We start from the raw sequence: 15,319 nt of genomic DNA on the forward strand, positions 1-15,319 counted from the left end.
TATAGCTAAAGCAGTTTTATTTGAGGAGACCAGGAGGGTTACAAATGCTTAAACTGGATAGTTGCAATAATTCTTTTAAAATATTGTAATTCAACAAGCACTTCCTATTGATAACAAATGTGAACTAATTTATATCCACATGAAAACCAGTAAATGTGGCTAGTTCCATTCCATTGGTTTATTATTATTTTATTATTATGATATATGGCCAGAGTAACTGTAAGCACTACAGTATAGAGTTGGATGGAAGGTTAAATGCTATTTTGAGACCCTTATTCTCTTGCTAATCATACGCTCTCTGAAGATTCATTACTGGAAGCATAATTTGACTACCATTACAACAGATTCTACTTTAGGCTTCCAGGCAGCAGCAGCTTGATGGTGCTATGGAAGTTAGCCATTAATTTTTAAATGGTGTGAATGAATATTAAAATGTAATCACCAGAGGCGCAAACTAAGTTTTTTTCATTTATTTCTTAATATCACAGCTGTACAATTTTCATACATACAGAAGGAAATGCACATTGGATACACAATGGCATTTGGCTGCATTTCCGATTATAATACAGTAAGTGCAACTCCACTTAAAAATTTACATTTATACACCTTATACAAATTAAAGATTGCTACACTATTATCTGTGACAGTATAAAGCTTGATTTATGTTAAGTTTCATTACTAAACCACTTCCTGGTTAAATATAAAATGTACTCAATCATTTTAAAATGGCCCTTGTGGTACTCGGCCAGTATATAAAATATTTGTCATGTAAAATTTAACCATTTACTTTTTTAAAAAATAATCTTCTAACGCTATTTAAACATTTGTTATTGAACTGTTATACTGACACACTCTGTAGCAGAAGTTATATTTTACCTTCTTGTTTGATCTTGCATTGGTCATCAGTGAAAGAAATTAAATTTATAATGTACTGTTGTTTTATTCAAATACAACCGGATGGCTAAATATTTGACAGTTTGCTGGAAAGGTAAATAACATTCCTCTATAAAGGAAAATGAAATTACATTTAAGAAATATTTGTTATCTAAATGTTAATGGGTATAGTGCTACCAGCACAAAACAGAAGTATTATATTGTCTTTAGCTTCATCTGAACACTAAATTTAAACTCTTATTACATGTTTATTAATGTTGGTCGCCAGACCACTTTCTTTTTACAGCTGTATCAAATGGAAAAAACAAAATTGCTCTTATTGCCGTCCCTATAACAGGAATGGTTTAGTTTCTAACCTCCTTTAAAAATATACATTTTACAATCCTTGCACCTCAACAAAGGTGACACTGACAATAAATACACTGGTTGGTTGGTTGGTTTTTTATTTTTCTTCACAATCAAGAGTCTACAAACTACCTGTTGTAGGCCCTTTCTTTTTTAGATTTCTCCAGTGCCTTGTCCATAGTTTTCTCATTTTCTCCTCTACATTTAGGGCAGTACCATTTGCCCTTTGGTTTATGATTGAGTCCCACACATGAAAAATGAAACCACTCAATTGGGCACTCATCATTATCACATCCTATCATTTCTCCATAGGAGACTTGATTACACAAACAGTATGTTGGTTCATTGGGATCAATAGGAAGATCCGCAGGGGAAGCCTCCCTCTCTGCTTTAGCCTTAGACCTCTTCTTTTTCTTGGATGTTTTTGCTTTCTTCTCCTTTGGTGTTCCTGAGGTGATGTCATCATGATCATGATTATTAGAAGCGTTTTCTCGATTTTCATTATTTCTTTGCCTCCTAGACCTCTTATTGTTGGGCTTTTCAGCCTGAGTGATTGTCTCATTCTTTGACTTATCTTGGCTGGCTTTGCCACTGTTTCCGGTGGTCTCATTAGTCTCTTGACAGGTCTCAAATAGTTCCACATGACTGTCCACTTGCCTGGTTCTATTCTCAACAAGCTCCACCATCTGACTGACAATTTGGATCTTTTCATCTCCCAGTTCCTGACTCCGGATCAGTGCTCTCTGTATGCAATGCAACAGTCTTCTCTTCTGCACGGCATCAGTCTCTCGTTTGAACTTTTCATAATAATCATCCAGCTCCTTTAAGATCTCTGCAAAGGAAAAAAAAAAAAAAAAAAGTAAAACTATAAATATTCTGCACATACAGAATGGCTGAACAAAACCTCCCCATACTATTGCCTCCCAAAAGCAGCACTACTTTCTTGTAAAGTACAAAGCTGATCAAAGGCAGCCACCCTGAAGTTGAAATCTGACAACAAGTGGCTCACATCTACAGCTGATTAGTTGGTCTCTCTGGAACAGAATGCAAATGCCATGTAGTTGAAATGTAGAAACGTATTATTAAAAATAATTTCCTTTTAGACTGTTACACCCTGTGGAGTTTTGTGGGTGCAGCAGTATGTGATGTCTATGAAGCAGCTTGTCACAATGAAGGGAAGTTACAGATTGCCAGGTAAGTGGCCTAGATCTTCAAGTCTTTTCCTTTTAGACAAATCAATGAAGTAAAAGAAGATTATTTTGTATTTCCATCATTGGCAACTACAAAATTTGTTCTCAAATCAGAACTAAGAAATATCATAGTGGCTTTTCAGACCATCTTTCACGTATTAACATTAACACTCTGCTTAAAAAATAAAAGAAACTCCCCCCAAACCAAAGATGACAGGACTGCCATTTACATTTTGGTCACAAGAAATGCTTGAAACAGGCAGAGGGAGAGCGAGTGAGTTAATCACTGCAGAAAACAGATGCTGAGTTATTTAGTAATGGCTATCGTACCTGACTGCTGATGCACAAGAATTCTGAATGCTGTGAGGTAGGTCCTGAGCTACAATGAGCTTTACTCGATACTGCCGGGATGGGGCTTAAAAGTGTCTCTAAGGCCTTGTCTACACTACACAGTCAACGCAAGTTATGCCAACAATCAACACCTGGTATAATTAAATCACTTGTGCATGTTAACACAACACTCCTTCTATTGGCGGCGTGCGCCCACAGTTGGTGCTCTAGCATTGACAGAGAGCAGTGCACTGTGGGTATTTATCCCACTGTGCTACTCGCCATCTTCTGCAGCTAGGAGTTCTGGGAAGGCGGAGTGGATTGAAGTGCATCATGGGTGAGGGCTCCATATCTCATGAAGCAGTTTTTTCTGTACCATCATTCCATGGGCTTTCAACTGTGTTTTGTGGCATTTTTCAATGGGCCCTGTTTACTGTGCGCTCGCAATCTCTGTCTGAAAGGATGGATCCTGCACTGCTCTCTACTGTTGTAATCACTGTTATGAACACATCATGGCTGGTCGTACAGTACATCATGAGCACCCAATTTAAACAGGAATCAGAGGTGCCTGACCTGTTGTGTGCCATGGAAAGAAACAACACCAGATTGCTTTTGGCATTCATGGAGCAGCTGCACATGCTGAACCATCACTTTTGGGATCAGGAAACAAGCGCTGAGTGGTGGGATCGCATTGTTATGCAGGTCTGGGATGACAAGCCGTGGCTGCAAAACTTTTGGCTGCAGAAAGCCACCTTCCTGGAACTATGTGCGGAGCTCACCCCAGCAGTGCGGCACAAAGACAGCAAAAATGAGAGCTGCCCTCTGAGTGGAGATGTGCGTAGCGATCGCTGTGTGGAAGCTGGAGACTCCAGACTGCTACCGGTTGGTCGTGAATCAGTTTGGAGTCTGGAAGTCGACCATTGGGGCTATGTTAACGTAAGTGTGCAAGGCAATTAATCAAATCCTGCTACAAAGGACTGTGACTCTTGGCAATGTGTGTGAAACAGTGGATGGCTCTGCAGCAATGGGATTCCCTAAGTGAGACAGGGCAATAGATGGCAGGCATATCCCAGTTTTGACATCAGAACACCTTGCAACTGAGTACATCAATAGAAAGGGGTATTTCTCCATGGTGTTGCAGGCACTTGTGGATCACCATGGGCGTTTCACTGACATCAACGTAGGGTGGTCCAAAAAGGTGCATGACACATGCATCTTCAGGAACACTGATCTGTACAGAAAGCTGCAAGCAGGGACTTTCTTTCCAGACTAGAAGATTCCAATGGGGGAATATTGAAATGCCCATAGTGATCCTGGGAAACTGGACCTATCCCTTACTGTCATGGCTCATGAAGCCTTACACGGGAAACCTGGACAGCAGCAAGGAGCACTTCAACCAATAGGCTGAGCAGGTGCAGAATGACTGTAGAATGTATGTCTGGCAGATTAAAAGCAGGCTGGTGCTGCCTTTATGGCAAGTTAGACCTAAATGAGGAAAATATTCCCATGGTCATAGCAGCCTGCTGGGTGCTCCATAATATTTGTGAGGCTAAAGGTGAGACGTTTCCTGGAGGATGGAGACGGATCACCCGGCAGCTGATTTTGAGCAGTCAGATACCAGGGCTGAGGTGCACCGGGGGGAGAGGGAGAGCAATTTGAATCATGGAGGCTTTGAGGCAACATTTTGACAATGAGCTCCAGTAATGTTTCATTCTATACAGCACTCTGCCATGCTTTGTTAACTCGCCACATTGTATGAAAAATTTGATGATTCCTGACCGGGATGTGTAGTCAGCAAATGATGAAATTGCCACGGTGTATTTAATTCCAGCATCAACCACCATGTTTTGAAGACAAAGAGTTTATTTTTATTAAATACCAATTAACAATACACAAAAAGGCTTGGTGGGAAGGGAGATAACAATGAAGGGCAGTGTAGGCTCTCATAGCTGTGTGTAAGTCCAGCTATCATTTTGGAAGCTGTCTAAAGAGGTGGAGTGACCAGAGTACCAAGATGGGCTGGGAAGTTGCAAGGAATGTGTGGGAGGAGTTTGGGGAGGGCATGGAAAGCAGTTCTGTATCAGCTGCAGGATGGTCGACAACGCATGAATTCTGCCTGCAGCATGATTAGATGAAACTTCATCATCTGTTTCTCCTCCATCGCTTTTATCATCTGCTCTTGGCCCATTAAATTCGCTCCTGGCTCTCCTTTCTGTCCTGCCTATTTTATAATTTTCTTTTAAAATCTCTCTCTGCAAACTGTGTTCTTGTTTCTTGGCCTCTGAGGATTGGAGCACCTCTCGGAATGTGTCCTCCTTGGTCGCTTCTTTATCTGGCAGAGGTGCTCTGCCAGTGTGTAGGGCGTTCCACTGAAGGCCACATCTGTAGAAGCACAAGAAACAATAAACAGAAGCATGAATTTTAGTGCATGCACCGCATGGACTCATTATAGTAAAATGCACCTTTTAAAAAATATGGATCAGTTTCTCACTATCTCTTGGCAAGCACACAGCTCAGCAAACACCCTAAATATGGTGAGGTAGGCCCGGGGGATGCGGGGGTGCGCTCAAGATGGGGCAAAGGGTCTCGGTGTTTTTTTAAGGGGATCACTGCAGGGGACTAGGGACAATATTGTAAATTCTGCCACCATTTTCCACAGGCAGAGGTCATTGAAGCCACTATCTCACTCCTGAAGGTAAGCAAGGATGCATCTTTTGCATGCTTGCAGCTTCAGACCAGGTCCCTATGCTGCTCGCCTGTGTGCCGCTTTGGTCCCTGCACAAATGATTGCTGATTGGCACGGGAAAGTTTCCTACAATGGGGGAAGGAACAAAGCAGCTCTGCGAAGGAACCATCAGCAGAGGATTGGCGAGTACCTCCAGGAAAGTTTCCTAGAGAGCTCTCTGGAGGATTCCCATGAAATCTCAGTGTGCATTAACATGCTGTTCCACCACACTGCTTTGCTGCACAGGGTAATGTAAAGCACATGTCAACATAGTCTTGTACATTTCTATCCCTTCACCCACTTCTACAATATATACAAAGCAAAAGACAGCTCTACTTCATATAACTGAGCAGCATCAACTCAAAAAGATCACTTACCAGAGCTCTCCTCTGCCACATCATGCGCACCAGAGATGGACTGCTGGGACTGGCTAGACCCCTCCGGAGTGGAAAAGAGTTCCTGACTCACCACACCACTGGATGACCCTAACATGTGCTCCACATCATCCTCCAACTCGACCTCCTCATCCACGACTTTGTTCTCGGAGCTGAGTCCACTGTCCACCGCCCCATCAAAGTTCCATGGGGCTCTTGGCATTGGAGGTGGGGTTGCTGCCGAGGATGGCGTCCAGCTCCTTATAGAAGCAGCAGGTCTTCAGCGCAGCACCAGAGTGACGGTTTGACTCCCTTGCCTTCTGGTACACCTGCCTCAGCTCCTTTATTTTCACACAGCACTGATGCATGTCCCATTTGTAGCCCTTATCCAACACTCCAGAAGAAATCTGACTGTAAGGGTACGTCTACACTACCCGCCGGATTGGCGGGTAGTGATCGACTAGTCTACTAGTGTAGACGCGATAAATCAATCCCCGATCGCTCTGCCGTCAACTCCTGTACTCCACCGCAGCGAGAGGCAGAAGCGGAGTCGACGGGGGAGCGGCGGCAGTCGACCCCGCGCCGTGAGGACGCGAGGTAAGTCGATCTAAGATACGTCGACTTCAGCTATGCTATTCTCATAGCTGAAGTTGCGTATCTTAGTTCTATTTCCCCCCCCCCCCCCCCCCCCCCCAGTGTAGACCAGGCCTAAGTATCAAAGTTCCTACAGCTGGAGCAGAGCTGGGACTGCACAGCCTCCTCACCCCACAGCACCAGGAGATCTAACAACTCAGGTGTGCTCCAAGCGGGACAGCGTTTGTTGCGTGGAGCTGCCATGGTCAGCTGGAAAGATGTGATGTGAGCTGTCCACACTGAGCAAACAGGAAGTGGAATTTCAAAAATTCCCGGGCCTTTAAAGGGGGAGGGGCAGATGCCTGGGTGCAAGGCAGCAGAGTACAAACTGCTGACCAGAGCGGTCAGGATGGATATTGTGGGACACCTCCTGGATGCCACTTACAGCAACATAACCAAGCCAGTGTCCACACGGACACATTGCCAATGTAACTTTGCCGCAAAAAGCTCTATGCCTCTTGTTGAGGTGGTTTTATTTTGGTAGCAAAGCAGGAGAGTTTTGTTAGCAGAAGGAGCATTGCAGTGTGTACACCTCCACTGTCTTGTCAATGAAACCTGACTTTTGTTGACAAAACTGTAGTGTAGACAAGGCCTTAGGCTACCATTCTATTCCTCCAAGTCTTTGGCAGGTGAGAGCCAGAGCCTAAGGGTTGCTAGATCAGGACTGCAATATACAAACTAGAGGTATATTTCAGGTATTTTATTTCCTTTTAAGATGTGTAAGAGGCTTGGGTCCATGCCTGCGCGTGGCCATGTCCCTCCCGCACCAACATATTCTGTAATTGTTGAAATCTGAGTAAATACATGCATCTATTGTCAGTATGTATTTAACCAAAGAAAGTAAGAATTTAGGACATTCAAGTATATTTGGCAACAGTTGAAGCAGTTATCTCTGATTTAAAATAGTAAAAGTGAATATATGCATTTATAAACCAAATGCAGATAGTCTTGAAGTAGCACTATTGTAATACTTACTATAAGGATGTTTTCAACAGACTATGAGAGAGTTTTGGAGAGAGAGAAGTTTTAAAGAGTCAAATATGTGATTCGAGAGTTCATAACTGAAAAATAGACGGCTGTGTTTGATTTGTGCTCGTTTCATCAAACTCCATTCAATGCCAGTGAGACATGTTAGATTCCTTTCCCTTTCACCATCATATATATCATTCCTCATCATATATTATCTAGAATGAGGATACTTTTCTCTCTCTTTTTTTTTTTTTTTTTTTAACTGCATCATGGTGTTTCTCTTTCCATTCACCTTGAAATGAACACAAAGGCTGCTGAGAAGAACAGTTTAGCTTACTAACCAAGAACGAAGGTGTTAGAAGAAGGTAACACTTGGCAGAAAAGTAACTCAGTTAACCTAATACATGTTACAATCCCACCTATATTTAAATGAAATAGCAAAGCTCTGACTTTGAATTTTACAAATGTGGACATTTATCTCCCTAATAAGACTTTCTTTTGGACAAGAAAACATGCTAATAGCTCTTGTTACACAATTAATACCAGCAAAGCTGTTGCTATTTAGGCTTTGTCTTGATTAGGATAAAAAGGTGTTTGTTTTTTGATAACATGTTAACTAACACATTCTAAGACTCTAGTTTAAATACAGCTAGTTGTACTATAGCAGGTAGAACTGGTGTGAATGTGTTAGTGTATGAAATCTAAGAAGGTTAGCTATCGGGGTTGGAAGGGACCTCAGGAGGTCACCTAATCCAACCCCCTGCTCAAAGCAGGACCAATCCCCAGACAGATTCCCCCCCCCCCCCGATCCCTAAATGGCCTCCCCAAGGATTGATCTCACAACCCTGGATTTAACAAGCCATAACTGAAATTCATAAGTCTATATTCCAATTTTGTGGCATTTAGCCACTGTCATTAGTAGATTAGCCCACTTAAATTTGACATACAGATAATCTTTCTAGAAGAAATACTTTGCTTTGTGGATATCCAAAGAATGTTTCGCTATAGGCTACTAATTTTTTTAATGACAAAATAGTTTAATTCATTTCTCCACACCTATTACCAAAGCTTCATTTTAAATAATCATATATGCACATGAAAAATATACCATTATCACACTGCTAGTATTGCTCTACTATTTAACATATTGGGAAGGCATATTTCATTTAGCGATAATAACCTTGATCCTGCTACTTGCTGAGCACTTCCTGGGAGGTACTAATCAAAGTTGCTCAGCACAACACAAGATACTGAATGATACAGTTTGCTGCTGTTTACAACTGTGCCCAAATAAAAAGGGTTGCTCAGCAACAAGTGGGTGTTCTGATGGATGGAGTTGGGGGACTGTTGTACTTAACTGTGATACTAGATAAAAAAAGAAGTTTCTTAGCAGCTATTTCAGCTGAAAGTTGTGCCAGGCTCTAATTTGTAATATTCCTTAGACAAGCAGACTGAGTAGCATGACTTGCCTGTCCTCTCCAGAATGGCTAACACTAATCCCCTCCCAGGTAAATACTGTATAGGCCCCATGCAAGAGCATAGCTGTTTCAATGTCTCCCAAGATAGTCAAATACCTATGCAACTCCCTGTGAGTCCCTGGTTTTACTCTGTCACCTGTATGTTTAAAGCATGTTGGGAAAGTTACAAATGCAAAAATCACACACTGGGAATTCTGTGCACCTTGTAACGCCGTAGGCTGCAGAGGACACAAACATAACTATGGGTTTTCTTGCTGTGTAGCGTCAGAAAGCCCACTGCCAGCCATAACAATGAAAACATAAGATTGGCTGAAGGGTATTGCTTAAGTACTGCACTAGCTGAGCTAAACAGTTTCTCACAACACACACAAAAATTCTCTCTTTGCGACATTTATTTCAACATTATCCACTGCTCTGCTGAAAGCTTCCAAGCCAATAAGATCACAGGCTTAATGTATAGCTATAGAGATAAATCTGTCTACCTTTTTCTAATATTTGCCCAGCTCCCCTGTGACCCATAGTTGAATAAGAGTCACAGATTTATTTTCAGAGTTTGAAATATTTACCTCACGGTTCCCACTGATTGATGGCAACAAGCTCAGGCCCCCATAAAGGTAACTAATTTGGAATATTCAGTGTTGATCTGGAATAACTGCCAGCTGCTGTGCTGCAAGGATTATTTCTGTCTGCATTAAGCACAGCAGACTGCTGGTTTGATGCCTGCAAGGGTATAAATCTTTACTTGTGTCATTTTAATTTTTTTCAGAGAACATAAATGAAAAAGAGGCTCTATTTCAACAGTCACTTAAGTGGCTTTGAGTAGGGCCCCCCCCTTCTCTTCTAACAAAGATCTAGAGGCCAAGTAACAGGGGACACTTGATTACTCTGGTGGAAACAGATAGTTGCTATACCCTATGATATATCTGCCTATCCTTTTATATTGCCAGTGGCCTGGTGTGCATGCTCTCAGGTTGAGGCTAGCATAATCATTTCCCACCATTGCTAATATTGGTACAGCTCCATCAATAGACAAAGTGCCATCAGCTGCCAACATTTTAATCACTTTCTCAACTAAGCATGCCCAGAGTAGGTCTAAATGGCATACTGAAACTTAGCGTGGCCAATGCTAAGCACTTTTCAGAATTCCACCTTCAAAAAAGGTGACTTTTCACAAAGCCAGATGGAAACACAGGTATTGGGTTTTTTTAAAAATAGCTTTGTTAGAGGTAGTTTGGGGGAAATGTATATTGTATATGGTAGAACCTCACCAACTCAATAATTAGGAGAGCAGTTACTAATTATTAAGTTAGCAACTTAGTAAATGAATAGTGGTCCTAAGGATACTGCACTACATGTACTTTGTTCCTTCACTCAAGTATAACTCTGTTTTGTGATACTTTGCCATACGTTAGTAAGTTTTCTAGTTTTGTACAAGTAATGAAATCTGAGTCCTGGCACCTTATTAAAATGCTCTGCTCTTTATTATTTTTTAAAGGTATGTAAGGAAAGACCACTATTTGTGTGGTTTATAAGGATTACTGTTTAATGAAGTGTGTATTTAAACACTTGTGGTATACTATCACACACCATAAATCAGCAAAATGCTATGCAAAATTCAATTAAGTTTTATTTAAGGAACAATCCCACATCTAAAATAACTGCCAAAATCTTGCTGTAAACTATATTTATAAGCCCAATGGTAATATATTTTTCTAGGATCCCCCTCTCCCTATCAACATCTGAAGAGATTGTTGTTTGAAGGAAAGCTAATAGCTGGTTACTTTGCTTTTTAAAAAAATACATGAACGGTAGGATGGGGGCATTTTGAAGGTTATACAGTAGAAGAAATTCATAGGTTGTGTTCTGGACTTGCCAGCCAGGTTACGCCGGCACGGGGACGGGTGTAAATGGAATCCCTCTATTGAGATGAAAGAGAGCTCCCTGGACACGGGCGTGGGGTGCAGATTTGCAAGGAGCCTGTCTCCGGGCTAGGAACCAGGCTGGGGGTTGTCTGTTGCACGCCTGGAGTGGGGCTGTCCAGGCGGGGGCCGGGATTGCTTCTCTTCCCCTCCACGTTGGAAATGTGGGGCTGAAGGTTTGGGGGAGTCGGGACAATAGAGGGCGGCCCCGCTCCGTCTAGCTGGAGCTAAGCCCGGGGGCCCGCAGCAGGAGCGCCAGGCCCAGGCGAAGACAGCGGGACCCGAACCGCCCAGGCGCGAGCTCGGCCCCGAAGCGCCTAGGGCCGCGTCCCGGGCTGAGCAGCGGGAGTCCCCTAGCTCCTAGCCCCGCCCGCACAGAGCGCCCCGCCCCGCCCCAGCTCGGAGGCCGCGATGCCGGTGGCGTCGCTCCCGCGAGGGCGCCTCCTGCCGGTCAGACGGACAAACGCGGGGGAAGGGGGAGGGGCGCTCGACTCCCAGCCTCCGTTCCCGGCTCCTCCCCCCGCACCGCACGGCTGCGCTCCGCCGCCATTACAGGCGGGGTACGGGCACCGGCGGGCGCTCAGCCAACCGGGAAGGAGGTCTCTCAGTCTCCTTCAGAGACTCCGCCCCTCCTTAGCAACCGGCCAGTTGCCAACGCAGAAGGGACAACTAGGACGTGACGTCAGGCTATTGTTCTTTGAACAGGAAATGGGCCCAACCGAGTTTCTCCTGTTTTTCGGAAGAGAGGGAAGCAGGCGAAGCAGAGTCTGCCCGCTACCAATCAGAATCAAAGAGTACAGAGATAACCCGCCTTTATCCGCCCAACACGCCAATCAGCATGAGAAGTGGGAGGAACCCGTCCCTTCCGGTGCAGCGTGCCAATCGGAATCAGAAAGTCCAGAGCTCAGTTCTCCGGCGCAACGGACCAACCAGAATGGGAAGACCCAAAGAGCCCGCCCACCAATCCCAAGGGTCCAATCAGAACCAGGAGGAGGAGACAGAACAGGTCCCCCACCTAAAAACGTGTCAATCACAACCCGAAGGCCAGAGTTGCGCCCACCTCGCGCAGCCCATGGCGCCAATCAGAAACGGGAAGGCGGGGGAACCTCAAGATATTCAAATCAACTCCACAAAAAAGTGGCTTCGGAAACGCCGTGAGGAGGCGGAGCTAGAAGGCGGAACAGCGAGCCCAGGCAGTGAGCGGCAGAGGCTGAGCCGTGGGGGCAGAGCCCAGCCAATAGCGCGAGGCGGAGGCGGGGCGAACCACGACATGCTAATGAGGGCTATAAATGACGCAGCGAGCGGGGTGACTGACTCCGGCATAGCGCGGACGCAGCGCCTATTTGTACTGGGGTGGTCGTGCAGGAAGGCGCGGCGCCCTACACCTCCCCCCCTTCCCCCGCACCGGACAGCGCTGCCCCGACCCAGCTGAGACCCCTGCTGCCGTTGCCTTCGATGGGGCGCTTTCCACCCATCTCTTGCCCGCAGATCAGCGGCAAGTGCCGCAGAGACCAGCCCCCCCCCCCAGTACAGCAGGAGGGGGGCGCATATTCGAGCAAAGGGGTCCTCTCCAGCACCCAGTGCCACCTTTGCCGGCAGCGTCCAACAGACGCACAGCACAGCACCTCCCCCCCCCTCCCAGCAAGTGACAAAGCTGCTCCGAAGCCCACGCAAACTAACCCACCCTTCTCCTTCCCCTCCCGCCGGCCGTGGGGCAAGGAGACTGCATGCCCCGGAGTGAGTGCAGCCAGCATGCCGCGGGGAGGGGGCACTTAGCATTCAGCTCATCCATAACCCATCCAGCGTTTTTTTTTATATAATTCCCCCCCCCCACGGGGGCTGTTTTACAGGGTGAAACGCACCCCCATTAAAGAGAGACTTAAGAAAGCAAACCCTGCCCCCCTCTCGCATCTAAACCTCCTCCCCCTTCTTCCCTAGCAGCCTCTCTCCCTTACTACAGCCATAATGAATACTGTACATTCCTAAATGTTGTTGTGCTGTAATCTCTCCCTCTGTCCACCCAGCACTTTCCCCGGTACCTACAAAACCTCCCCCCACAACTACACACCCAGAAATAGCCCCACAAACCCCGCTTCCCTGCCCCACGTCTTCTTGTCCAGTATTTTACACTGAAAAGCAGAGTCCTTGCTTAATAAGAGAAGCCGGAGACCTTTTGTTCCGCCCCATGACAAGAGCTAACGCTGCAGATCAGCCCCTCTCTCCTCTTCTAGGCTCTCTTTTCCTGCTTTCTCCCTCCTCCCAAAAATAAAACTACCATCCCTGCAGGGTGTGGGGGGGGGGCGGGCAAGGGGTGCCAGGACTCAGCTACCAAGGAAAGAAAAGACAAACCTAACCCAGCACCACACACACACACACACACACACACACACACACACACACACACACACACACACACACAAGCACTTACCTTGATATTTGGCGTCAATTTCCCTCATCAGGGAGACATTTCTCTGCAGATCGAAGGGCAGAGACTCGATGGAGTCCAGATAATCCTCCACATAGTTCACGAGGTGAAGCTGCTCTCCGTTTGCAGGACTCAACATTTTCATCCGGCAAGACAAACAGTCTTCCTCCCCCCGTTCTGTGCGAGAGCGAGGGCTGCTCGCTCCAAAGACGACAGCCCCAATCTGCACAGCTCGCTCCCTGCCCACCTCTCTCTGGAGCTCCCCAAAACCGAGAGAAGCTACATCTGACTCCTCTCTTGTAAACGCCGAGGGAGAGAGAGACACACACGCACCCTCCGCTAGTCCCCACCGCCAGCAGCAGCTGATTGAATGGCTGTCGTTGTGGGTAACTCACGAAGGAGGTGGTAGGAACAATCAGAGGGATTTGTGTGTGCGAAGGGGGAGGAAGGGGGGCTCAAACCAGATCCTCCGAAACAATCTGGAAACAAAATCTGTTGTGCAAAGTGTCTGACAGAAGCAGCAGCTCCTCTGGGCGCCCGTGTGCCGCTCCTATCCTCTCTCCTTCCACGCTCTTCTCGCCGCCGCTGCTCCCGTCCCCGGTTATATTAATGCAGCCTCCCTTCTCGCTATACGCCGCACTTGATCCAACGTGGAAAACCCAAATACCAGTTTCAAACACTTGGGAAACATTCAGCCCCGCCACGCAGCGCGCATGCGCACCCCTCCCCTCTACACACTGACTCTTCCCCCCCCCCCCTCACAGCAGCAGTACTAACGCTCATGTGCATATTTATTATCTCTGCACCTCCTCTCCTTACTCACGTTTAAGAGCAGGAGGTGGGGCTGCTGCAACAGCAGAAACAAGCGGGGGGAGGGGGAGAGGTTGAGGTTGTGCTGCTGCTGCCGGTAAAGTACACCGGGAACAAATGTTTTCCACAGGCGTTTGTGTGATGCCGAGAGGGTACGGGGAGCCAGAGCACGGTGCTAAGGAGGTACGTGGCCAGCTGGAAAGTAGCATGGTTACGTGCAAGAGCTCTGACGCTACCGGGAAAGTTGTGCAGGGTGCTCAGATGACGGCGATGCACGGGACGTTTGCATATGATGAGCTCAGTGGTTGGTGCTTTTACACGGGGGTCACTGGCACAAACTTTGTGCAGCTGGTGGAAAAGGCTGCGCTGTCCCGGACAGCCGCTCCCGCGGGAGATAACGCCGCAGGACCGGAGGATCATGCAACGCTGCTGCTGCTTCAGCCCCAAAATGGACCGCCCAGCTCACAGGCACGGCTCCCCCGGAGTCCCGCTGAACGGCCACAGGCCCAGTTTGAGTCTCGGTACCCGGATCCCCGGCCCCTAGCGGAACCACCGACAGGCAACAGCATCAATTCAAGAGTCACCCGGCCAGCGCAGGCTGCTGCTGACATTCCTGCCAGCCAGTCGTGTCCCGCCCCGGCGCCCTGCGAGCCAATCGGAGACGGGAATCGGGGCGGAACAAGCAATGACAATTCTCCCTGGGACACCGCGACAAGGGAGGGGGAGGAATGCGCATGCGCCCTCTCACGAGGGAAGACGAGAAAATGGAGGTGGGAGGAGTTAAACTACATTTCCCAACAGCCCCTGGGTCCCGTCCTGAGCATGCGCTCTGCACGTGTGCACTGCGGGGCGGGCAGGAAAATCCCTCGCACGCAGTCCGCACATGCCCATGCAGGAAACAAAGGGGTTACTGGGGAGGGAGGGGACAGCGCGTGTGTGTTGGGGAGGGTCTGCGGGGGGCGCACGTGTGAGGGGGAGGGAAGTGCCACGGGTGTAAGGGGGGCATGGCCTATGGAGGGGGAGGGAAGGAAATGGGGGGGGGGGGTAGAGTTCAAGGGGTGTTGCCCGTGTGAGGGTGGGTGGAATAGGAGTGGGGGAGCTTTATGCAGCCCCGTCCTCTGTCAGCTTCCTGCCCTAGTAGGTTCCTGTGTTCTTAAAGGTGATCTGATGAGAACAATGAAATTCACACCCTCCCCCCTTTTTCTACTTGGACTGCTCAAGAAGCCC

General features: G+C 47.0%; 1 protein-coding gene across 1 annotated transcript; it reads right to left on the reverse strand.

Moving 5' to 3' along the window:
* Nucleotides 1–455: 455 nt before the first annotated feature.
* On the reverse strand, nt 456–13,978 carry ING1 (inhibitor of growth family member 1). Its single transcript, XM_065406306.1, has 2 exons — nt 13,286–13,978; nt 456–2,071 (listed from the first exon to the last, which is right to left on the reverse strand). Exons 1-2 carry the CDS (start codon nt 13,425–13,427, stop codon nt 1,368–1,370), a joined length of 846 nt encoding a protein of 281 aa, XP_065262378.1. The 5' UTR covers nt 13,428–13,978; the 3' UTR covers nt 456–1,367.
* Nucleotides 13,979–15,319: the final 1,341 nt, after the last annotated feature.

Source organism: Emys orbicularis, chromosome 1 (genome assembly GCF_028017835.1).
Source record: "Emys orbicularis isolate rEmyOrb1 chromosome 1, rEmyOrb1.hap1, whole genome shotgun sequence".
Lineage (NCBI taxonomy): Eukaryota > Metazoa > Chordata > Testudines > Emydidae > Emys > Emys orbicularis.